This window comes from Lutjanus erythropterus, chromosome 16 (genome assembly GCF_056507025.1).
Source record: "Lutjanus erythropterus isolate fLutEry1 chromosome 16, fLutEry1.hap2, whole genome shotgun sequence".
NCBI lineage: Eukaryota > Metazoa > Chordata > Actinopteri > Lutjaniformes > Lutjanidae > Lutjanus > Lutjanus erythropterus.
In genome coordinates this window covers 30,469,797-30,495,175 of record NC_139332.1, presented here as the reverse complement: position 1 = coordinate 30,495,175, position 25,379 = coordinate 30,469,797, and the positions used below count along the sequence as shown (strand labels likewise).

Sequence of the window (25,379 nt, the reverse complement as noted above, 5' to 3'; positions counted from 1 at the left end):
AATGCTGACAAGGACGTTGGCTTGTGATTAATGGCACATAAATATGACACCTTCCCTTAGAATAAAAAGACTTCAACTAACTTTATTTGATATGTCAAGAACTGAATCAAGTACTCACTTAAAGGGATAGTTGAAGTATATTTATTCATATTCAGTGTGTAACCTGCAGTAGATGGGGTCTACACAGTCCCAGTTTGGAAAAGGAGCAGGAGTATCGGTGTAGGAAGCTAAGCAACGTACTGATGTGGTCAGGGTCAGCAGGAAAATTTTAGACACCTAAAAAAAGGCCCACCTAAACTATCAATATTATTTTTAATGTAGGCTATATTTAGACTGTTTTCACCACTTTCCCTGCTGTCAAACAGCCTTTTCTGACAGGAAACCACCGTTATATAAGCCAAATATCGCTCTCTGGAGTTGCTGATCTGCCACTGCCTCGATTGTTTAGTTTGTAAGTCTGAACTAACTCTTTAAAAACCCAGCATGTGCGACTGCTGAACATTAAACGGCTCCACAGATCATTAAAATGCTTAATTTCCTGAAATAATATGTTAGGATGTTATGTTATTGTCCTCCTTGGTAGCTGCTGCCTCAAGCATTGATTCCCGTCTCAGAGTGAAAAATCTGACAAATATCTACATGAAAAATATTCTTTAAATTAATTACAGTTAATTAAAGGAGAAATCTGTGCTACATTTACTGTAAGAAATCATAATGACCATAATATGTCATCAGAAATTAAGCAAACATGCCCAGTTGCTAAATTTTAGTTTGCCAGTGTCACATTAATTGGAGTTCAGATTAATACCAAATGTTTCCTTAATGAATGTCTGTTCATGAGGTGTAAGAATTCTTCAATAATCTTTTAGAAGGTTTAGATGTTTATGAGGGTTAAATTGAGCAAAATGTTAATGGAGTCTGGCAGGTAGTCACTTAAATGGATAAACTGTCACCTTGTGCTCCGAAAATCTGCCTGAAAGTCTGTGGAGCAGAAAACAACTCACTTCAACCATAGATCGTATATTAAATAGGAATTCAACCAACTTCGTACACCGTCTATGACTCCAACTCTCTCTTCCAACTTATTTTCGGATGTGTAATTGTTACATATTGCTCCTTTAATAATGCAGTTTATTTTGGGTACTGTGGCACACGAATAAAATTGGAAGATTAATGCTGCGTTCCAGTCAAAGTTGGAGTGAAGTTTCTGATGTCTAAGCGTTTGAGGTGCAAGACGCAAAACATAAACAAAAAAACATGTCTGACCGTGACAAATTTCTTTGGCAAGTGTAAAGCAGCGCAGCCTTCTGGTATAAATAAACAAAACTATAACCAGCGACCTAATTACATTAGCAAGACATCAATTTACATGCAGAACAGGTTTATATGATAATATGCATTAGTTTAATTAAATACAGGATTTTTTGGGGTTCACAAGTACGAACGACTATGTGTGGCGTTCAATTGTACTTTTTCTAGTAGGAAGTCGGAACTTTTCTGAGTTGTCTGGAACGCAGCACAAAACCTTTAAGATGTTTTTTCAGGACAGAGAAGGTGTCATATTTCTTAAATGTTGGATATCAGTTTAAGGCAAGTTGGGATTTAAAAGCTGGAGATCTGTGAAATATTTACTACCTGCAGTATATTCCTAGAAAATGGCAATTGGGTAATTTATGTTTTAGGAATTTATTTTTTTAAAGCTGCTGCACATGACAGGATAATAAATAAATAACAAATATAGAGTAAAAACAAGCATTTCACCAAAATAAATAAGTGGTAATTGATTAGTAAAGCTGTTCATTCATATAATCACTTCTGTGAACAGTTATGTGCAAACTATCTTTGTGCATCACTGCCTCTCTGTGTGTGAACCTGCAGCTGAAAGGCATCATTACAGAATCTGTGCAAATAACGTCTGTGTGCAAAATAAGATAAAATGAGTCCAAACGTTTCATCTCATCAATAAAGAGAATCAGTGAAGGTCCCTTTTTTTTTTTAAAGTGCCATTTTGTTCTGTTTGACCTTCACTGAGGTGCAGTTACAGCTGGTAACCACAGGAGGGCAGCAGTGACAGTTAAGTGAAGAATTATTGCCTTTGTTTGAGCAACAGCCTTGAAAATTAAGAATTTTCAGTTTAAGCTTTGCAAGTAAATTATGTTTTTGTGAGGACGTTGGTGTAACTTTCCCATCTTTTGCTCTAATTCACCCTGCTGTCATGTCGGCTGAGTTTGTGACCAGTTAAAATCATCAGAGAAGCTTAAAGATCAAGAGACACCTGCTGGTTTTAAAATAATTTCTACCTCAGGTCAACAGAAACCACTGAGACATAATTTTAGATAAGTGGAAGTTCTACAGTTTTACACAAGTCAATTTGTTTTCCTGCTCTCAAGCAGCAGCAGAGGAGGAGAAGAGCATTCAGAGTACCAGCAGTGTGTGTTTGAGTGTGTGTTATGGTTTTCTCCAGGTCAGAGGAGGGATGGCGGCGTTGGCGTCGCAGTAAGAATCGCTGGCCTCGGAGTCGGAAGGGAGAGCTGGCTTCTTCCTTTCCTTCTCCTCGCTGTCCGAGTCGTCCACCGTCAGCGTGATGAGTGAGGCCGACTTCCTGCAGAGGGAGAAGACATGATGTGACTTCAATTGCCACCGCTGCTCAGATGTTTTCTTCACACTGAAGTGAGTCAGCATGCACACTACCAGAGCCCCCAACACCGACATGGAATGCAGCTGTCGAGAGGTCAAAATGTCTGCTGTGACAAAGGTCCAGAAGTATTTTAAAGGGACTGTTCAGATTCTTTGAAGTGGGGTCGTATGAGGTACTTATCTACAGTAGATTTGGTTCAGTAAACTGGTGCTGTGGACAGGGTCAGCAGGAAAATGCATTTTAGACGCCTTAAAAAAGGCTCATGCTGTATTTAGAATATTTCCAGTGCTTTACTTTGCCTTCAGACAGACTTTTCTGACAGGAAATGGCTGCTATAAAAGCCAAAGATCACTCTCTCCAAAGCCACCAGACGTGAGTTGCTGGTCTACCTCTGTCTCGATTGGTCGGTTTGTTTGCGTCATTGTGACTTCTGTGTTTTAAACGGATAGTTCAGTTTCACCAAAGTCACACAATAACACAAACAAACAAACCGACTGAGGCAGCAGTAGACCGGCAACTCACGTGTCCTGCAATGAGTGTTTCTGCAGGTGGAGAGGGCGATGTTTGGCTTTATGTGACAGCGGTTTTCTGTTGGAAATGGCCGTCTGATGGCACGAGAATATGGTGAAAATATTCTAAATATAGATTTCACCTCAACCAGTATTGCTTTGTTGCTGACCTTGTCCACAGCAGTACATTCCTTAGCTTACGTGATGATACTCCTTTTGCTTTTTCACACTGGATGTCAACATCCATCTACTGTAGGTAATACACCTCACATCAGAAATATCTGAAACAAACCTTTACTTTTATTCTACTAAAACAATACTTATCATGTGTTTTTTGTTAATTCTGTGCATTACTGTTACACTTACAGACTAGTTTATTAGGTATACCCCTAATACAACAACCTAACGTTTTAAAGAGGCGTTCATTCAACTCTATTTTATTAACTTTATTTTGATGGCTGTAGTTCGTGTGCTGCCGTATTGTGTTGTTTAACAGATTTAAGTTATTTAGTCACCGTGATATCAGGGGTAGAAGGTGAACAAAAACCTTGAATCTGTATCATGAAGTTCAATTTAACAGCCGCCAAAATGATTATACAGTTAAATTAATATCTTTTAAAACATTCAACACAAAAACTAAACATTTTAAACCTTATTGAAGGTAGAATTTATTGCTGGGTGCACCTCATAAAGGATGCTTGAATTGGAGGATTGAAGAAGGCAAGTGTTGTGTTATGGATGAGTGACACAACAAACTTTGCAGATGATTCCCTCCAGAAAAGTAAAGCACGGTACCAAAATCTAAAATATTACACATCTTAGTTTGTTGTACTATAAGGCGTTTAGGATACAAGGCAGCAATAAATTTCACATGTACAGTACCCCTCCTGGGATACAGTCGAGTCATAAAGCAGTGGCTTTTCAGTGTAGAATAAAATGTTACTCAAATTGGATGAAAGATGTCATAAAATTAAAGAAAGTACAGAAAAAATACATTGGGTGGCGCATTTTCTTTAAAGGTTTCAACTACTTGTTTGAAGATTAGACATTTTATTCTGGTAATTCTGAAGCAGCTATAGTTTAATTGGTTGCTGTTACTTTATAAGTAAAATAAAATCCAATGTCTTGTTAATCTTTCTTTCTTAAAAGAAAGTTCTGCGATTAGGAAACTTTTCTTCTTCCAATAAGTAAATATGTAGCATCACAGCTCGTGTGTAAGACGTGTGTGTTTGCGTTACCTGTCTCCGCTCTGCGTGATGAGTCTCCTGCAGGTCTCCATCTGGACGTCCAGTCCTCTCTTCATCGAACACATCTCCATGTACTCGTGCAGGTGACGGTTCATGTCGCTCTTGGCTGTGGCCAACTCCAACTGACCAGGACAGAAAACACAAACCACAAATCCATTAACGCTAACGACTTAATAATGAATTAATACGAGGCCTATTATAGAGCTGGCTCCAGAGGTGTGACTCACAGCTGGAACACTTTTACAGCTCGGATCAGCATGAAACTCACGCTTAAATAATTAGCACAAAATGTTAATAACTGTGTTACAAAATATCTGGTTCTTCTTTTAAAAAAAGTAGAAGGTACAAGCCTGTGTACATAAAAATGTGGTACACCAAGGTGCATTTTGGCAAGAAACCCAAATTACTGAGCTTAAGAATCAGTTACGTACGTTAACAACAAGCAGCAACAACAGTTTCAACTATGAACACTCCAAGTTACTAATAAAAACAGTATATGATAAAATTTTTCTTTCTTTTTAGAGCAGAATTTTACTTTTGACCTCGTTCCAACACTAAAAACCTCAATTATGTCAACTATAAATACCTTGTGGACACTGTGTTTTTGACCCTGTACGGGTGGTTTGTCCTCATTACATAATAAATACAAAGCAGAACAGACTCACCTCTATCTGGTCGATGGTGTCCTGATATTCCTTCTCTCTGGACTTGAACAGAGTCTCTGTGTCTTTAATCACGTCCTCAATGGACTCCTCCTGCTGCAGCAGCTGGATACAGTGAGAGGATGAAATATTGTTGATTTACATGATCTATATAGCTTGTATTAATCTCAGAAATGTTTGCTTTACATACGTACATTAACATATTCTGAATATACATGTCAGTGTCGAAGTTGTAAATGTGATGTAAAATATAGACAATAGTAAAAGTAACTTATTACACTTCTTGAGTAACTTGCCCAACACTGTTAATCAATTATATAAAGTGACAGAAAAATATCCCGAATACAAAGAATCTGAAAGTAATCCAAAGTAAGTAAAGTAAAGTAATCCAAAGTATAATTCTGTTCTTGAAATCGCTTGTTTTATCTGATAAACAATACAAGGCTATAAGATATTGAGTTTACAGTCATATCAAAAAGTGAGAAGCAGCAAATCCTCAAATTTGAAAAGCTGGTCCAGGTATTAATGTGGATTTATCCAAACATATAAATTCATTTTATCTTGTATTGGGAAGATATGGGAGCTTTTATTGTGAAAAAAATTATTTTTTTATACATTTTGCATGAAACTTATTATAAACATGGTTGTTATGAACAAAGCAGTTGTCTGGTAACTTTAAAATAATTGCCTTCTTGTTCTTGAATGACATTTTTACTAAATAAATGAATTTTTTTTTAGCAATTATTAAAATGCTGACAGATTTTTGTTTCTGGCACTTGAAGTAATAATTGTAATTTATAGAAGTTGGATACAGGCAATTAAAGAAACAGAAAACCAGTGTGAGAGCACCACACGTGTTGAGAGGTCTTTTAATCTGTTAGGGTTCTCCTGCAGTGTCTTCCACTAAGCAGGTTGTTGTCCTCTCTGGCTTATTTAGTTAAAAACAGCTTACAGATCACCAGGATAGACTCTGCGTCATCTGACTCAACTCAAACAAAATAATCAACCTGCTGCAGTTAAATGTCACAGCGGCCTAAAAACAGCTCGTCCACCAGATCAGGTCAGACATGTGGGACACCGTTAAAACTGTCCCATGATGGGAAACACCGCTGCCTTCACTGACGGTGGGAAAACGGATCTGCACAGAGGTGCTGCTGACTCCTGTCTGTCTGTCTCACATTTTAAAGACAGCCTCTCTTTCATCTAATCTTATCAAACACGAGAGTATTTTAGCTCCTGTCCCCGTTTTAAAATGTTTATCCTACAGTGTCGTGGTACAGATGGCAGCCAGGAAGCTGCTACATATGTGTCTGACGAGACGACATGAGCCAATAAGTCATCCTGAACACAGTGAACTTATATGACCTCCTATAAGAGTCATTGAGATTTGAATGTGTTCATTCAGATTGAGTTATGAAAGCCAGATGCAGAATTCTGCAGTAAACAATGAAGTGTTTGAGAGACACGAGCTAAACCAGCAGCATCTTCTAAACAGATCCGGTGCTGAAAAGATAAGCTGAGTCACTGATTGATAAATTAATAGAAAGGTAATTAACATCATTCATTAATTTATCATGGCTGGTTTCAGCTTGTCATTATAAGGATTTGCTGTTTTAGATAAATCCAAACTGAATATCTTTAGGGTTTGTCGTCTTTTGAGGAGAAATTTTATTCATACTTTTGTTTGATCAGTTTGATTGTATCCTGGTGATCATGGAGGGGGACTTCAGTGAGGACCAAACAAACTTCAGACACCCCATTAGTGCCAAGTCCACATGTCTCAGGTAAAATGATGCTTTACATGTGTCATTTGCAGCATCATTTTTAAAATATTTTATAAATTGGAGGATATACCAAGTAAATTTGGGTTGATTATGCTTCTTCTTGCTGTCATAACACATGTGGCGTGGACTCCGCTACCCACATAACTTAGAATTATTTTTACAGTTATAATTATAGTTCTTGGTGTGGAAGTTCTCATTCTCTAATCAAGTCCTAGAAATTTCTCAAGGATAATCAACGCAAACAAGATTCATAATTAGCTCAGTGTCATAACAATCAGTCAGAATACTGATTTTACTGAGAGCTTTCTTTTTTATTGTTAATAAATTTGTATAAAAAAAATCTAATGTTTTCTCTCTGTCATTGTTGGTTATTATAACTAGTAATAGTATAAGCACTTGTAGAAAAAAATTATTTCAATCAATTTTGATTTAATCTGTAACACTACGTGTGTGTGTGTGTGTGTGTGTTTGCGCACCTCTGTCTGTGTCTCCATTCCCAGTGAGTATCCAGGAAAATCTTCCCACAGCAGCAGAGTTTCCTCAGTTTCCTCCCAGGCCAGACTGTCACAGTCGTCCTCAAACTCACACTCCCTTCTGGACAACACACACACACACACACACACACACGTCAGTTAAATGGTTTGACACTCTGACATAAACAAAGATGGACGACATGAGAGCTCCCCAAAAATGAAGCCCAAACATCTTGATCAGCGCCTGGTGGCTGGCTGCAGTAAAGGTCAGAATTTCTACTTCTATGTTAATAGACAAAAAAAGAGGGTTGTGATTGGCTTGGCTGGGTGTGTGGGCGGGGCCTCGATACTCGATTGTTATCAGGGATATTTTGGCTTCATTTTTTTCAGTGGGAGGAAGTGGAGATGTGACGTGTTTAAATATTATTGGCCAAAACACCTACAGCTGATTCAGCATCCTCTGCATCTGCTCGTTGATCTGATTGGCCGACGTGCTGCACGACTCCTCGTCTTTAGCCCCGCCTCCCTCGCCCTCAGACATGCTCAGTTCGTCCCCGTCCCCACCCTTCGCCGACTGCCCGCTCTGTTTCCTGGCCCGGCCGCTCAGCGTGGAGGGGGGCGTGGCCACCTGCTGGGAGGAGTCGCGTTTACTCAAAAGTTCAGGTGGATGATTTTTTCGTTGTGGACGTTCGTCACCACAAACGTACCTGAAACATGTGAATCATGTCCTCACAGTTCCTCTGCTGGGCGACATCGCAGAGGCGGGCAGTGATGTCGATCCGCCGGCAGATGTCCATGTCCACCTTCATCGCCTTCTCCTGGATCTTAGTGTCCAAGTCTGACAGGTTCTGATGGACAGACAGACACGATTCTTATCTTACATTCATTTAATAATCCAGAAAATTCACAAACTACTGTAGAATTCAAAATCTTCAGTCTTCAAGAAGTATTCAGATGTATGAATACTATGTATGTTCCTTTTAACTACTTTATATACTGCTGGGCAGTTTTAGTTTTGTGACAAGGCATTTCTTAGCTAATCCAAAGAGATTTTTAAACAATTAATCCTTCTGTTCATTAAAAAAAAAAAACTAATTTAAAATAAACACTACATGGCGATACATGGTTTTCTCTGGACAGGAGGGGTATGAAATGTTGTAATCTGTAAACTCACTTGTCACACAAATGTAGTGGAGTAAAAAAGTACAATATTTGCCTCTGAGTTGTAGTGTGGTACAAGTACAAAGTTGCATAAAATGCAAATAATTATGTACAATTACCTCAAACTGGTACAAAAGAACAGTACTTGAGTACATGTACTTGTGATGATGAAGGAGACTTACGTTGCTGACGAGTCCTTTAAAGAGAACAAGTTCAGCCTTCAGCTGCTTCACCCTCAGAGCCAGTTCATCCTGACACACCTCACTCTCCTGCAGGTCCTGAAACACACACACACACACACACACACACACACAGTATCAAGTTGTGTCCTGATGTGTATCTTATTATTTTATGTATTATTGTGTTTTTTTTTCTTACATTCAAAGCTTCTGTTGAGGTTTTGGATCATCATATTTACTGATGTCAAAATTTAAATCCTTGAACAAAATCAATTTGAATAAAGTGATTAATCAGATTAAATGAGTTAGTCTTTTTATTAAACCAACTTTCTTTTTAATGGATAAAACTTTTCAGTTTCGTCAACATAAATCTAATTTATGTTGCTGTTACTTTGCTGCTAGACCGCCCTGTTAATACAACTGCATGCCTCCCTTTGTGAGAGGAGAGATGAAGAGCAAATGGTTTGTGAAAATGTTTTTGGATTGCTTGATGCAAAAAAATACGTATTGAAGCAGAATATTTTGTTATATAAAAACATTAATTTTGAGAATGATAATATCATTGTTTTGTTTTGCTTTTTCTTCAAGGAAATTTGAGTTTTGGACTTTACAACACTGAATGACTCATCGGTGACTCTTCTAAAATCAAAATGAAACTGACAAAAGGGTGAGACTGAGAGAAAAAGCTGCAAATCCACGAGCTACTTCAGCACCATGGATTTATCAATACAGAGCAGAGTTAGGCTGCCGATAGATCAGAGCCACGATCGGTGCCAAAGATTCTAACCTGAACCAATAAGTCAGTCAGATAAAGGATCAATGAGTCACACTTAACAGCCCCTCTGCCCCTGAACTCTGGGACAGAGAGGAGGGATGGCAGGTTAATAAAGGGGGATACATTTTGGTTATTTTGCGAGGAGGGTGGCATCACATCTCGAATCGCCTGCTGGTTATTTTTAAATGTCAGGGTCACACGAGTTCCCCTACTGGAAATTAATTCTACAAATAGTATAAAACTAAAAATATTAGTGTTGCCTGATCTTTATCTGCAACTATGCAGGAATACTGGGTTTAACTGAATGAAAGGCTGCACTAATGTCAACATTATGAATGAAGCTTCAACTATTTTGTGCAACCCATTTCATTATATATAGCCCAACTTTCTTCACAAATAATTTAATGTATTTCATAAAGCTGACATTTCCCATAAAGCCTGTTGCTTTCTGTCACAAAGAGCGTGTGGTTTTTATCCCTTCACTCATTGCTAATGTTAAAAGGAAGAAGAGGAGCTAGACTTTGTGGGTGGGAAAATGTGGCTTCAGTTAAAAGCATCTTTAAAAAAAACTACATTTTCTTTAATGGACTTCTGAAGCGGAGCGGTTTTGGTACTTGGTGTTTTAAATGTCACTTTACCTCCTCCAGTTCTGCCACCTTCTCCTGCAGGTCCATTCTGGCTGTGTACTCTTCCTCCCATCTACAACACACAGAGGAAGTAATAATTTAATTACGCAGAGAGCTGAGGAGATAAAACAGCACTTTGTAGCATAAAACAGACTAAGATGAGCACCTGACGTTCACAGACACTTTCATACAGATTGATTCAAAGTGGTTTAAATACACTGATATATATATATTTTTTTGTTTTGCTGAATTTTTGCTGACTTCATACCAATAACAACTATAATGTCTGGTCTTATATGAACGTGGCCTTCTTTTTCCGGTCACATGAAATGACTGAAGAGTTTCAGCCTGGGATAAATCCACCTTCCTGATCTTCTCTGCAGCTTAAAGACAAAACCCACCGTGGTTTCCTGACTGACCTGCACAGTACGACGGCTCCTACCACCACCACTACTATTACTCAGCAGGTATTACATAATGGGAGACCATGCGGCGTGCATGTAGAGCACGAAGAGCATGCAGAGCACGCTGCAACACTCAGTCCATCACTTTGGAGAGGAGACAGAAATAAACACACAGAGGCTGAGCTGAGCTTAAACTGCAGGACTAGTGTTGAGAAATGCATCTCATGATTAATGGTGGTTTTCCCTCTATTCATATCTAAATATGAACTCATGGCATCACTAAAGAATCACATGCAGAGGAACTGAATCCTAATTATGTTAGGGTGTTAAGATGCACCAGTCTAAAGTTTTCTCTCTAGCAGACAACATCAGGTCAGAGATTACTGCAGAATTAAAAACTGAGTTGCTGTGACTGAATGACTGGAACAGATACTGAAAAACACTATTTTATAATGACACTGGCAAAGAAACCACATTCACCGTGGATAATTCATGCTACGGCTGATACTTGATCCACTAATAGGCCTTTTTTTCCACAAACATGAAACCATCCCAGCTCCAGTTTGTGCACCTTGAGCCCTTCGGTCCTGAAAAGTTGGTTCCCAGCTGAAACCAAAAAACAGCAGGTATTCCTTGAGAATCAAAGTAAGAGCGTTATATTCATTCTGTGTCGTGCACTGGTGCCACCCTCAGGTCAGATCCCTACTACAACCGCGGGTCTAAGGATGTATTTCATTACGCTAACGCTGAAAGTCTTTCCTCCTCCATCATCATGAAGGCTCTTCCAATTCCCTAATCGCACCTGAGGAGACGAGGAGAGAGGAGGCTCCTCACAGGTGTAACCTACACAAGTTATTTTTCAAGCGGCATGACGTATAAATGCTGCACCTGAGTGACTGACATCACTTAAGACTGAAGCTATGAATCCAATGACTTCTGATTTTGCAGCTTCGACTCTTTTCTCGCCTCACATCCTCGCTGCGAGGAGCTAAGACACAGGGAAGAGACGCACGAGAGGGAAGTGAGATAAAACATTACCATAATGAAAAGCTCCCTCAGAACTAAGGTTGTCAAAAGTAGCAATACTTCAATACTTTTTCAATACCACATTCCTAAAGACAATATTCAGTGAGTTTTTCTGTACCAGCAATGTGTGCAGGATGTTAATTTAAAAAAAAAAAAAGAAAGAAAAAATCCCATTTTGTGTGCCTAGGACTTTTTTTGTCACAGTATCATAAAACCTTTTTTATACTTTTATAGAAGTTTAAAATTCTGCTATTGTGACATCCCTACTAAGAACAGTGAAGTTAAAACTATCTTTGATCTGTCAAATTGTTTTGTTTCTGTTGCTTCTGTTGCTTGTTTCAGATGCTTTTAAACTGTTTGTTCTTCTGGCTTTTCACTGAATTGATGCAGTTTCCTGCAAGTAAATATCATCAACAAATCATCTCTGCGGTTCTGGCTTCTTTGTCCTTCACACTTAACTGCTCAGCTGAGCTGCTGTAGCACTCTGGAGGATGACCTCAGGTCAGATTGCTAACAGGGATAATTTACAATTACAAGTCACAAAAGAACGAGTCACGTGTAGGTTACAGGCGTCGAGTGAAACGTGACTCTGTGCAGACTTTATGCAGATATACGCTAAATGTGTGTCACATACGAGGGGGATGAAAAAAAACAAAGTGGTTTGATTTCAGCTGCAGTGACCAGAGAGACAGAGACAGAGACACTGACTCAGATATGATAAACAGAGACAGCAGAGTGTCACAGCGAGCGAGCTGACGTCCCAGACGCTCTGATCTGTTTGTCAGTCTCAACACGTGGCTCTGCAGCAAGGCTGTTTGGACACACAGAAACTGGTGCAGCTGTATCACCGAAGATGGCGAAACCGCTGGATGATAGAAAAGCTCGTTATAATGCAAAAAAAACAAGTGAATGTCTGAATAATAAATTCCTTCAAATGCATAATTCTGCTTGATGTTGTGTTTTAAGTGGGATTTTTCCTGTCGCTAGAATGAAGCTGGGCTGCTGCACTGCACTCATGAGCTGTGATGTCAGAAAACATGGACGTCATGAAGACAATGACGTCAATTTAAATTGTCCTCCTGAGAAAACATCATCAGCCGTTGTGACACCATCTTTAATGATGCAGTTTAACATTGTAGAATACAGTGACAGACTGACTGGAAGATCAAGTGAGCCAATTTTGCAATGCATGTTTTTTTTCACCACAGTTCGGACTTCTGCGCTGTGCAGCTGCTGTGGAACAATGTTAGCACTGATGCTCGTGAGTTTTTGGATGAAGTTAGTTTTGAGTCCTCTGTTATAACTCATACATCCTGCTGTAAACGTCTGCCTAAATGTAATGTACTGTACACTTCAAACATACTGTGCCCTTCAGTCCTGTAAATACCTCATTTCTACAGCATAACCCAATGCATTTTTCACTTTAATTAATAATAAAAACATCCAAAATAACACATCACTGGCTAACATAACCATGTACCAGACATAACCAGACTGTAATGGAATAATAAAATTATACATGACTTTGTTTTAAAATTGGCATTATGTATGTTGCCATCCACCATTGAAAAACCACAGGATATACATTTATTCACTGAGAGTTGATGAGAAGATTGACAACCTTCAAGTTTGTGCATGTGAATATGGAGCTGGATCCAGGATGCAATTAGATTAGTTTAATATAAAGACTGTGAGGAGAGGGAAACATTTAGTTTATACATTAAACGGACAGGCTGCAACCTGTTATTTAGTGAGCTTTAATGTTTGGGATTCTCAAGTCCAATGACGTGAAATATTCATGCTGCAATAGACAATGATATTTTAAGGTGCTTTCACACATGTAGTTTGGTTCATTTAGTCCGGACCGAGAAAAAAGAAAATGGTGCATTTTAAATCTGGTCTGGTTCCTGCTGACATCGACTCACTGATTAGACGATTTTGGCGATTATCATCTTGCATCATCATGATGATAAATCAAATTCAGGTGGCTGACAGAAGTTTATGCAGCACCTTAATATGTGTATATTTTAATTGACGGGCCCGATCTGATCCAATATCAGTTTCGAGGCCCGATGCTGACGGAAGGCAATGATCAGGCGTCAGACTTGCAGACAAATGTACTTACCACCTCAGTAAAATAAATGATAACAATAAACCAAAACAAAAATGACAATCCAACATAAACTTCCATAAACATCCACCATAGATATCCAAATTCAGACTTTAGGATCAGAACTGAAAAAAGCATATTTACATGGTATATTTATGTTCTTTGGAGTCACAAAGCTCATGCAGAGAAAAGCAATTATAAGCATTATTAGTATTATTAGACTGCAAATGCACCATGTTATGAATAATGACTAACAGGAAGAGACGGGACAAAAAGGAGACGTCTTGTACGCTGATGATTCAGGGTTTATTACTGTCAGAGTGGGACTTGAAGTGGGAGCTTTTTACCTATTAATCGAGAGAATGATGTAATGATTTAATAATATTAATGTATTTAATGATATGAATAAAAATATACATGGCTTATACAGATTAATTTAATCACTTCCTGAACGATCAGCTGATGGATTTATTAGTAGTTTAACTTTTGAAATCCTGTTAAAATCACACATCTTTTTCCTCCTATAAATTCCTGGGGTTGGTTTGTTCGCTTTCACACAACAAACAAACTGCAGCGTCAGTGTCCACTTTCGAAGCAGAACGAGTCTCACTTTTTCAAGCAGCCTCGGTCGGATGGTTTGATCCGCACCACAGTTCGACTGACAGCTTTCAGACCAGCCAAAACAAACTGCACTAACCGTGAAAACAGACCTGAGTTTGTACAACTTTGTGCCAGAAGTTCGTGTTTGTCCCTTTCCTGTCACACATGACAATGACTCCATGCAAGAAATGGTTTTCCCAGTTTGGTGTGGAAGAACTTGCCTGGCCGGCACAGAGCTCTGACCTCAACCGCATCCAACACCTCTGGGATTAACTGGAACACAGACTGAGAGCCAGGTCTGATCAGTGCTGGACCTCACTAAAGCCCATTTAACACTGGACAAAAAACCCACAGCCACGAACATCTTCAGTGGGAAAGAGAATAATCAGCATTCAGTCGCGGGTCAAATGACTGATGGCAAGATTGATGCATGTGGTTTTAGACTGACATGTTCAACACTCATAAGTTTGGCTGTCCACAAATTTTTGGCCAGGTACTCAATCTGTTTTCTCATCAAAATATATAAATATGACAACAAACCTTAAATAAGTTGAACTCAATGGATCTGAAAGATCAAGAGTAGGGGTGTTAATGATGAATCCATTAATCACAGTTCAGAATTTACCTGATTAAAAATTCATTAATTGATTATATATATTTTGTTGGTCATTTCTCCAGAGCTCACAGGTTTTCTAATGATTCGGTTTTGTCTCCTGTTGGTCTAGAAATGTCACTAAGGCTAAGGCTTCACAAGTTAATGTTTCACTAAACTAATGTGTCGCTAGAAGTGTTTAAATAAAACTGAAAATGAGAAAAAAAACGCACATTTTGTATCTTACATATTCATGATTAATTGATTAATGTTTTCAACTATCAGTTAAGGAAAATGCACAAAATTTGAAGCCCTAATCAAGACAGAAAGAAATCTGAAGTGGGGGGGGGTTGATGGTTTGGGGATGAAGATGTTAATGATGATGTCAGCGCCTGCCTGACGCTGCAGAGGCTCACATGGCACAGAGGGGGGAGAAACCAGGCAGGCAGAGACCGATGACGAGTCAACAGGGACGGCAGCAAGAGAGAGAGAGAGAGAGGGCATAAAAATGGAGAGGGAGAAACGTGAGCAGAGATGAGGATATGCAGAGAGAGAGGGCGATAAAAAGGGAGACGCTGAGAGGGAGGCAGAGGGTAACAGATGAAACGGAGAGGAGACAGAGAGGAGCTATGGCGGCCTGGGTGACATCACTGTTGGCGGTCACAGGCCAGTGCTGCATTGCAGGTACCAGGACAAAAACCCAGCAGGGGGGAGGAGGAGGAGGAGGAGGGACGCACAGAAGAAGATGATGAGGAAGAGAGAGACAGAACTAATTGAAGAGGACCAAGAAGGAAATAAAGGAAAGGAGGGGAAGATGGGAGTTTGTGAGGGAGATCATGTGAGAGAAAAACAACAGCTCATGTTAAGCTGTTCCCCAGACACTTCCTCCCTTCAGACAAACAGGCACTAAAGCCCTACTCCTTTATCCTTACTGGAAGACAGAGCTGTCACTGCTTCTGGGAATTAATTCCCCCCAACTACAAATTTCCATCTCAAAGTTTTCTTTTAATTATATCCTCATTATTTCATGACAGCGAGGTCACATCCTCAGCATCACATAGTATAACTGAACAGTTAAAGGAGAAAATGAAAGTGCAAAAACGAGTACTGCGGTCTAGAGCACAACAAATTAATCAAAATGTTTGGTGGTCTACTACAATTTTCAAATTGCAGGATGTGCAATATTTGTTAAAGGTGAAATGTGTGCCATTTTAAATTAAATATCGTGGTGCTGCAGAAGTGTCCTGGTCTACGCATGATTCTGTAGACTTCAGAAAACATCTCAGTTTAATACAGATCCCTGAAAATAATAACCCAACTTTATAACTTTAGTGTTTTTCAATGAAAATGAGAATAATGATGTAAAAATGATCCTTTCCTCTAATATCACAACTCATATTGCAATTACTATATCTGTCAAAATAAGTGCAATTAGATATTTCTTCAAAGTCATTCAGCCGTACTGCAGTTTAAATAGCAAGTTGGAGTTTATAATACAATCTGTGGTTGAAGAAAGTTGCCCCTCCCAAGCTCCCTCCTCGTCCTCCCCGGACACGGCAGAGACAGGCAGGCTGCAGGACATCAGGACGTGTGTAGCCTCGTAAATTGACAATAACAGGCACCGACGAATTCCCGGAGAGTCAACCAGTGTCACCTGTGTGACGTCTGTCAGTTGGAAACTACCGGAGCTTCAGTGTCTGTAGTCATCGATCATTTCTTTGCTTGTTAGTCATAAAAACTGTTAGGGGTGGGAATCTCTTGGCACCTAAAGTTCTGATACTGATTCAGAGAGTTATGATGCCAATATAACATGATTATCGATGATTTATTTCTTTGCATGATTTATTCTGTCTAACTATGTGGCTACTTGCTAGTTTTGTAACAAAGCATATTTGTAATGAGTTGGACACAACTTGCATACAGTGTGTCTCTCATCCAAGTTGCTTTTTCCTTTCATCAGCGGACCACAGGCTCAGTCACCATCATGTTACCTCATTTGGCGACAGTGACATTTATTTATATGAATGATTATTACTTTAAATACAAGAGAAATTAAAATAAAAATAGAGAATGTTTTGGTTTCTGGTCAAAATTGAGGGTGGTAAGGAGTTTATTTGCCGGACTCACGCCTCCAGTATTTCTAAAATCCTGGCTACAGTCCCGCATAGAAACACAGGAAGCTCCTGAATAATTTAAGAATATTATAGGATCACGTTATGCCCATCAGTTTTAATCATTTCTTTATTGTTTCTGGGAAGTCAGCTGCAGTGACCCACAATACCCACAAGCCTTAGCTGCCATTGCTATGGAGAGAAAGCCAATCACAGACAAATTAGAGATATAAAGCCAACAGCTTTAAACTTTTGAATGTTTTACAGGTTTCTTCTGTATTTATATCCAGGTATCCTGGTTCCTGGAGTCCACAAACTGTCCAGCCATTTCTGCCTCTGAGCAACTTTTCGGATGCCATCTGTTTAACTTTCTTACATTTAGATAAAGTATCATTTGAGCTCAAACTGGCTCTTCATCAGGTGCAGAAATAAAGTAAATAGAAAGAAACATTCTATCGTGTTGCGAGTCTTCACAAAGTGAAATAAAAACGACAAACAAAATCAGATCTGACTCATCTCTTCTCACTTCTCATCACATCAAGCCGCCACTCTCTCCTAGACTGATGTACTTTTGTTTTGCACTTATGAATCATTTCATGCAGCCATGAACCCACGGTAAGGAGGCAGGATGTTCTCAAAATACTGTTTAATTGGAGGAAATAACTTTTTCTAAGGCGCGCTCACTTTCATAGCTTTCAAACTTTAATGTAGTTGAGTGCAGCACTAAATGTAAATGACGATCAGCACGGCAGCACACAGGTCAGAGTGTGAGTTGTTGCCGTTCGGTAAAACATCCTGCTGCTTCTGGAATCGATGTGACTGAAGGTTTGTCCTGCAGCGGCGTCCTGCCTCAGCAGGCTGGAGCGCAAAGCGGTGAGGTCAGTGCTTTTTAGCAGAAAGCAGCAGTGGGTGACTGTGTTAAAGTGTGTCAGCGTACGGGTGTGGGACAGATCAGTGCATAAAAAAACAGAAGCTGCATGCTCAGCAACACAGTTTACAGCAAAGTGGAGGTTTAAATATCATTTATACGTCATGCACTGATTCCTCTACTAAAAAAGGAGCTTAAATGCAGCTCCAGTTTAGCTTAAATACTGAACAGACCAATTTAAACGTGTGCTGTAAAGTCTATATTAAATTCTCTCTAAGTTCAATGGAGAAACAGTTTACAGATGAAACAGCCTGAGAGGTTTACTACTAAGTTGGACATCGCTAGAAGAACGAAAGCTTCTTTGCAGTAGCTGGCTCGACAAAAAAAGGAGCCATATGTTGCAACAGAGTGTGCAGTGAAATATACAGTCCATGATTGATTCCCCAGCCTCCTCCTCCTCCTCCTCCTCAGACTCGAGGAAGCTCAGACAGGCTGCAGGAGCACCGCAGGAGTGCAAGAAATGCACAAGATTGTTACTGTAAACAAAAGTCTATTGCTCTGAAAATACACACAGTTCAGTGACTGCCCGTCTCACTGACTGTCAGACTACATTAACATTTTGCTCAATTTAAGCGTTCTTCTTCTGCACAAAATGGACTAACTGTATGACACCTAAACTGGTTGTTATAATGGAAAGCTATGAAGATGATCTAAAAATGCCGAGGCTATCAGCATGCACTGCTGCTAAGAAGATGTCAGCGGTCAGGTGGTAACCGCTGCACACTCTGTCTATTCATCAGTGGACTCACTCTTTTATATCATCTATTATCTATAGAGCCTTCAGTATGTTTGAAGCCAGGAAAGAGGCACTCAAAGCAGCGAACATGATTTGGCCTAAATGTTTATTAATAATATCCTGCAGGTATAGTGGAAGACGAGGTAAGACTTGCTTCAGGTTACTGTCTTAATCATAATAAGGTGTGAATTTTAAAGGAGGAGGGAAAGTACTTTTTGAATTAATTTCATCATTATCTGTGTAATTTATTTACCTACTTATCAATACTTTGGTAAACCTAGATGTTATGTTATTGACAGAGGTTATTTGTTGCAAACCTTTTGCAAAATGAAATAAACAAATTGGTCACAAAAAAAATCCTAAAGAAATCTTAAATTCAGAAGTTAATATATTATTTTACCACTCAGTGTCCTCTCAGTGTTTATATCTAACCAACAGTTGCATATTAGAGCTCTTAAATTTTAAACTTGATATTCAAGAATTGCATTTAGGTCTGACATTGTTCCATTATAAAGGATACGTGGAAATCACTTCAGTTTTCAGCCAATCAATGTAAAATGAATTTTACTGACTGAATATTCTCTGTGATAAACACCAGTAGACTAATAATTTAATCTGTGTTCTCTTAGCTGTAATACCAGCAGTGTAAAAATGGACTTGGAAGCAATTTAGAACCTAACATAAAAACAAAAGTATGCATTTTCTGCATCACCACCTGAATGCATGACGGAGGAAGTTTGTGCTGCTGTAACCACACAGCTTCGTTTGGCGACATCACTAAAGTACGGCTTGTCTGGTTTACATAAAGGCTAGAGCTGCAACGATGAATCCAATAATTGATTATTAAATTAATTGCCAAATACTTTAGTAATCGATTAATTGGGTTAAGCAGTTTTTAAGGGAAAAAAGTCAAAATTCTCAGATTCCAGATTCTTAAATGTGCCCGTTTCCTGGTTTCTTTGCTCCTCTATGATAGTAAACTGAATATTTATGGGTTGTGGACGAAACAAGACATTTCAAGACTTCACCTTGAGTTTTGAGAAACACTGACTGACATTTTTCACCATTTTCTGACATTTTACAGACCAAACAACTAATCGATTAATCAAGAAAATAATCAACAGATTATTCAACCGTGAAAATAATCATTAGCCTCAGCCCTAATATAGACTATAACGTGTTCCCTCCGCTGAGAATATCATCAGAAAAAGAATTAAAGAGAGACACTTCTGACAGCCAATTTAAATCACATAAATAAGCAGGTTAGATGTGCAGCAGAAGTTCTACGTTGAATTAGCCAGGTTAAAAGAGAACCAACATAAACTGAAATCTCTGGCTTTAGGCTCAGCATCGCTCACTAACCCATTAATCTTGTTTTGTAGGACACCCCTCTGGTGAGAATGTCTGTTTTCAGGTTAATTCAGTGAATTAAATATCAGACAAAACAGGTACTTCTCACACTGTGATGCAAAAACAAATGCTTATTGTTGTGTGATCTTGCCAAACAGCTGTCCTGCTCATTGATCTGCAACACTGCCCTCAGTGACCCAGTACAACCTGAGACTTTAAAGCGATCACTACCTCAGCCTCAAGTGCACGATGGCAAAATCCCTGCGACAAATCCATCACTCAATTCTACTCAATATCATGTCCTGTATCAGCGCTTCGGAGAGATCAATGAATAAAACCATCAGTGCCAAAACACAGTGTGGAACCAACCACCAAGTTTTGCATGAGACAAATACAGACCAAACTGCAAATTTATTGCGGAGCGATACGCACATGATGTTTGTCTGAAATGAAAGGTAAGACCATAACACACAATCCAACTGTAGTTCTCCTTGGTGGTGATTCTCAGTCAGGACTATGTGAAAGACAGCACAAGTTGCTGCAGGGACGTCTTATGGCCGCCAAAAAAAAATTTGTGAAACCCTTTAAATCATTTGCGTCTGTCACTCTTGCACTGGTTGCAAATAAAGATTTGTTCACAAAAAACTACGAAAGTGTACTGTTGGGAGCCTCAAAAAAAAAAGTGAAAACCCCAATATGACATATTCAAATTGCTTCTTTTGTCCAACCAACAGTCCAAAACCAACATTGTCTTCATTTATGGTCATAAATGACAAAGAAAAGCAGCAAATCCTCACATTTAACAAGCTGGAACCAGCAGATGTTTGACAATTCTGCCTGAAAAATTAGTTGTCCAACTATTTCTTTGACTGATTAATTCTTGCAGCTTCAATCATATCTTACATGCACGCCTTCACCCAGAAGTTGCCCTTTAAATGCACCGTAAGTCAGACTGATGTATTATTTTCTTCATATTGAAGAGATCAGCATCGCTGTGTTAGTTTAGGAGGCAGCTGCTGTAGGTGTGCTCTGATAGTGACAGCACACTCTCTGCTTGAAACAGAGGTCAATACTTCTCAGTCTGACTGGCGCTTTGAGCCAAATGTCGTTCCCAGAAAAGGAGCTGGGTTGGCTTTAATATATCCTGCTACCATAATGCTTTTATCTTTTACAACCCTATCAAGTGTGTTTCCCCAGACTTTTTTCCTTAGTGCAACAGACCATTCAGAATATGACAGTGACCTTCACACACTGATCATCGTAATGAAATCTGACACTTTAGTTTGTTGCTTTTTCCTGGAAGACTCGCTCATCGCAGCTAAAGCTCGATCAAGATATCTGCTGCCCTTTACACGCTGAACTAATCGAAATATTAGTCTCAGCATGTGTTATGAGAAAAGACCACAGCTGCAGGAAAAAAGTCTGTAAAGCCTGACATGAGATAACATTTTATTCTTGTTTGTTTTATGGCTAAATTTTCTGAATTTTCTAAATCTTTCACTATATTTTATATAAACAAGGGATGCACCAATCCACTTTTATTATCATTTCCAGTCTGATTCTGATACCTGAATAAGGATATCTGCAGATACCAGTTAGAGCTGCGCGATTAAATGTGAAGAAAAAAAATCACAAATCAATGGGAATGGGAATATGCATCTCCACTGGGGTTTTTTATCACAGTTCACTACACACAACCTCTTGCCTGTTTACAGAAAGCTTTGGAATACTGCTGCAGGTAAAACAGTTGGAATATTCATTTCATTAGCTGTGTGAAGAGATTAGTAGGAATATTGTCTTTTTTTGGAATAAGAGCAAAATACTGGATGTTTCCTGCAGGTAAATGTAGACACTGATCCTCACACAAATGTACATGAAGAGCAGTCAAACAAATTAACTTTGTAAAACCACCACCATGGCAACCGTCATGAAAACATCAGACTAGAGAACCTGGATTGGTAGATGGATCGGTGACATCAGTCTGATATCTGATGCAGTGATTTACATCAGTATCAGCACCCCATACTGACGTCGAGCAGGACTGGTCCCAACTCTAATATTATCTGAGGCCGATATTTCAGTAACATCACCTTATTGTTTTTTACTGGAATAGTCTCATGACAAAATTTTGTTCTTTAAATAAATAAATTGCGAGCATGCTCATTGTTTCACTTTCATTTAAGACAAACTGATTAAAAAACTAAAGAAGAATAGTTACTAAACACTTTTGTTTAAAGTGAAGAATTTGGGGGGTGTACAGCATTAAACAGTGGTTTAATGCACTGAATTTTATTTTACAAATCAACTGCAAATACCTTTCAAATGTACACACATAATTTAAAGACTAATTGCCAAAGACAACTTTTTGCACATGCAGAGGTTGTATCTGGCTACTTTTATAATTTTAATAAAGAAGAAAAGCAGAAGCACTTTAAAAGGAAAAGCAAATTTTACATTGCCATAAATATCGTACTGTGGGTATTATCGTTGAGTTTTTGGTATCGTTGCACACAATATCGTGATGAATGTCAATGGTAAGATATTATTATGATTGATGTTAATGTCAGACCTATAGCTACACCAGACCAGGAGGATCCTGCCTTAAAAAGCTGCTTATCCTGACAAAATGAAGCTCCGCAGGAAACACAACATCACTGTACACACAATGCATATGACATCAGCCAAAATGTCAACATGAGAATTAATGACCCAAACCATCCAGACAAGTTGAATTTTTAAAGGAACTCTTTGTGATCAAAGTCTTACCTTCTCTTGTACTCGTCTCTTTCTCTCTTCACTTTGGCCAGCACGTTGTACAGAGCCCTGATCTCAGGTGTGATGGTGTCGATCTGGACCCCGACACCGTCCGGGTGCGTCCAGGAGACCCCGGGGCCCGTGACGCACGACTCCCTCCCGGTGCCAAACCTGCGGGTGTGGTTGAAGGACCAGATCGTCCCGGGGAGGAAGCGCGGGGGAGGCGGGGGGACGTTGTTAGTGTTGGTGTTGGTTCCTGTGTTAGAGGAGGCGTACTTCTCGTTGATGTTGGTGATGGTTTTGTTGGGATCGGTGGTGGGACTCAGGGCCGGGCTGATGGAGAACCCGGCTGTGAGGTTGGAGTTTGAGTCCGTGGAGACCGGGAGCGGGTTGAGGTTGTTTCCCAGCAGGTATTTGTTGTCAAATAGAGGAGGAGGGTTCAGGGTTGGGGAGAGGAGGCCGCCGGGCAGGTAGGCCGAGTTGTTGGCGTTGTGGAGCGGGATGAGGCCCGGTCTGGCTGGGATAGGCCCAATAAACCCAGTCTGGACCCCCATCTCTTTGGTGAGCGGTTTCTGGTGTCCCTCCCCTCCGCAGTTCTCCTCCAGAGCCTGCTGCAGCTGCTTCTCCAGCACCTTGTTTCTGCGCTCCAGCTCATGCACTTTGGCCAGAAAGCAGCGGAATCGCAGGTTCAGGGTCTTCAGGACGCTGATGTTGGAGCCCAGGTCGTTACGCAGCGCCGTGGCCGCCGGAGGGACGCGGTGCAGGGGGCTGCTCAGGTGCAGATAGGCGAGGCCCGACGGCGGCAGAGCGCCCAGGTCCAGCCCGGACAGACCATCAGGCCCGAACCCGCCGACGTGGTCTCCCAGGAAGTAGCCCGGCTCCGGGATGGCGGAGTCGGTCTGGCCCGTCATCTGGTGGTGGTGCTGCTGCGGGGCCAGGAAGCCGCTCTCCCCCAGGACCGGATTCATGCTCGAATAGGAAAATCTGAAGTGCTCGAAATCCGGCATGAACCCAAACTTATATATGTTCAACTCTGCAGGTAATTTAGTCTTAAATTAGATTATTTTCCCGACCCAGAATCAGGCCCTGCAGCCTCGTTTTGGAGTCCTCCTCCTAGTTTCACCCGATGATCACCTTTCTGCAGAGCAGCTGTGTGCAGGAGTCAGATGACGCGTGTTGAAATCATGCTTTATGGGCCTAAAATCACAGCAAAATAACAAAATCCAAACAAAATATTACAGCGAACCCATGATGATACGCTATTGGGCATAAAACAGTATCGTGTGCAATAATGTGCCTTTAAACTCGTAGACACACAGCTGGTCCCTGCAGCAAAATTAGATTACCGAGTTTACTTTTACGCAGTCGAGAGATTACAGGGTTGACGCGCAGTCGTTAAATATTTACTCTAAGGCGATAAAAATATATTCTGAAGCTTTAATGAAGATGTAAGCACTGTACCTGACAATCAGATGAGAAAACGTTAACGTTGGCACCAGATAATGAGGTGAAATCAGTCCAAACAGAGTGTCGAGCGGCGGTGCAGCAGAGATCAGGAATAAACAAGTGAATGACTGCGGCGTTCAGATACCGTACTGACGGTAGTAGAGGGGCGCCTGGCAGTCCTTCACAGCTACCGTAAAGACCAGAATAGAGTGAGGCGACTTATGAATGAAGGTGTGAAATTTAGTGGGCTGTCTTTATCCTTTTCTCTTTTATGATAATGAGAGTCAGTTGTTAGAAGCGTCAGGCAGAGCTGCAATAATCAGTTGATTAATCAAGTTGATCAAAGTTGAATAAAAGAAAATTAATTGCCAATTTTCTGATTATCAATCTGGTTCCAGCTTCTTAAATGTAAGGATTTTCATCTTTTTTGGTCATTTATTATGGTAAATAAATGGTCTTTGAATTTTGGACCACTGGAGAAAAAGCAGTTTGAAGACATTGCTTTCAGAAATTGAGATGGCATTTTTCATATTTTTAAAAACATTTTATAGACTAAACAATTAATTGTTGGAAATAATTGTTTGATTAATCGATAATGAAAATAATCCTTAGCTGCAGCCCTAGTTTCAGTTTTTTGAGGGTCCCTGTTTACTGCACCTTCTCTACTGGGTCTCAAGCTAATGTTGCAACAGCTTGATTTTATTTTTGGCTTTTCTCCCAGAAACTAATTTCATATTCTGCACCGAACTCCGTGACACTTGTCTGGAGAGGACTAAAAGAGCAGCCTTAAGATTCTGCCTGAAACATGTTTGACTAAATGCACCAAACAAAACAGAGAGATGGCAAACTGTAGCTGCACCTGTGGTTTTCCCCTTTAACATATCAAAATCTCTACAGTGATGCTCTCAAGACACATTTTGAATTTTACCTTAGTAACATAGTTGCATGTTGAGTTAACCATTGGTTTGTAAGCTTAAATTGTTTTTTGCTATGACTCACATGACTGAATAATTGGGTAAAATCTTCTCTTGTAAATAAAAAGTGACATTTAAACCAAGTCATTAATTGTTAGAGCTAATTGAAGATGATTTATATAAAATGATCAGACTTGACATGTCTCCACAGAAAACTGCACTAACTGTGTGGTTTCCTCCTAACTTCCATCCTGCCTTCCCCTCTGGATTTCAGTCTAATTATGTTGAAGAAATTAATTAAATTTTGGCCGTTCTCCCAGAAAGTAATTTCTTATTCTGCACCAAACTCAATGT

At 39.7% G+C, this 25,379-nt stretch overlaps 1 protein-coding gene across 4 annotated transcripts; it reads right to left on the bottom strand.

Moving 5' to 3' along the window:
* Window positions 1–119: 119 nt before the first annotated feature.
* iffo1a (intermediate filament family orphan 1a) lies at window positions 120–24,338 on the bottom strand. 4 transcript variants are annotated; one of them, XM_084739681.1, is made up of 10 exons: window positions 24,127–24,338; window positions 22,678–23,862; window positions 10,067–10,127; window positions 8,657–8,752; window positions 8,021–8,161; window positions 7,757–7,941; window positions 7,317–7,434; window positions 5,060–5,161; window positions 4,386–4,516; window positions 120–2,602 (listed from the first exon to the last, which is right to left on the bottom strand). In XM_084739681.1, exons 2-10 carry the CDS (start codon window positions 23,670–23,672, stop codon window positions 2,449–2,451), a joined length of 1,983 nt encoding a protein of 660 aa, XP_084595807.1. In that variant the 5' UTR covers window positions 23,673–23,862; window positions 24,127–24,338; the 3' UTR covers window positions 120–2,448. The 4 variants fall into 4 exon arrangements, with proteins under 4 accessions (XP_084595807.1, XP_084595810.1, XP_084595809.1 ...); XM_084739684.1 differs by having other exon boundaries at window positions 7,317–7,431; XM_084739683.1 differs by having other exon boundaries at window positions 22,678–23,814.
* Between the last annotated feature and the right edge of the window lie 1,041 nt (window positions 24,339–25,379).

Excerpts from the sequence above, each read along its gene's own strand:
- iffo1a (XM_084739681.1), bottom strand. The coding sequence starts at position 23,672 with ATGCCGGATTTCGAGCACTTCAGATTTTCCTATTCGAGCATGAATCCG. Across the intron at positions 7,942-8,020 it reads ACATGATTCACATGTTTCAG|GTGGCCACGCCCCCCTCCAC; the intron begins GTACGTTTGTGG and ends TCCTCCCAGCAG. Across the intron at positions 4,517-5,059 it reads ACACCATCGACCAGATAGAG|TTGGAGTTGGCCACAGCCAA; the intron begins GTGAGTCTGTTC and ends TGTCCTGGTCAG.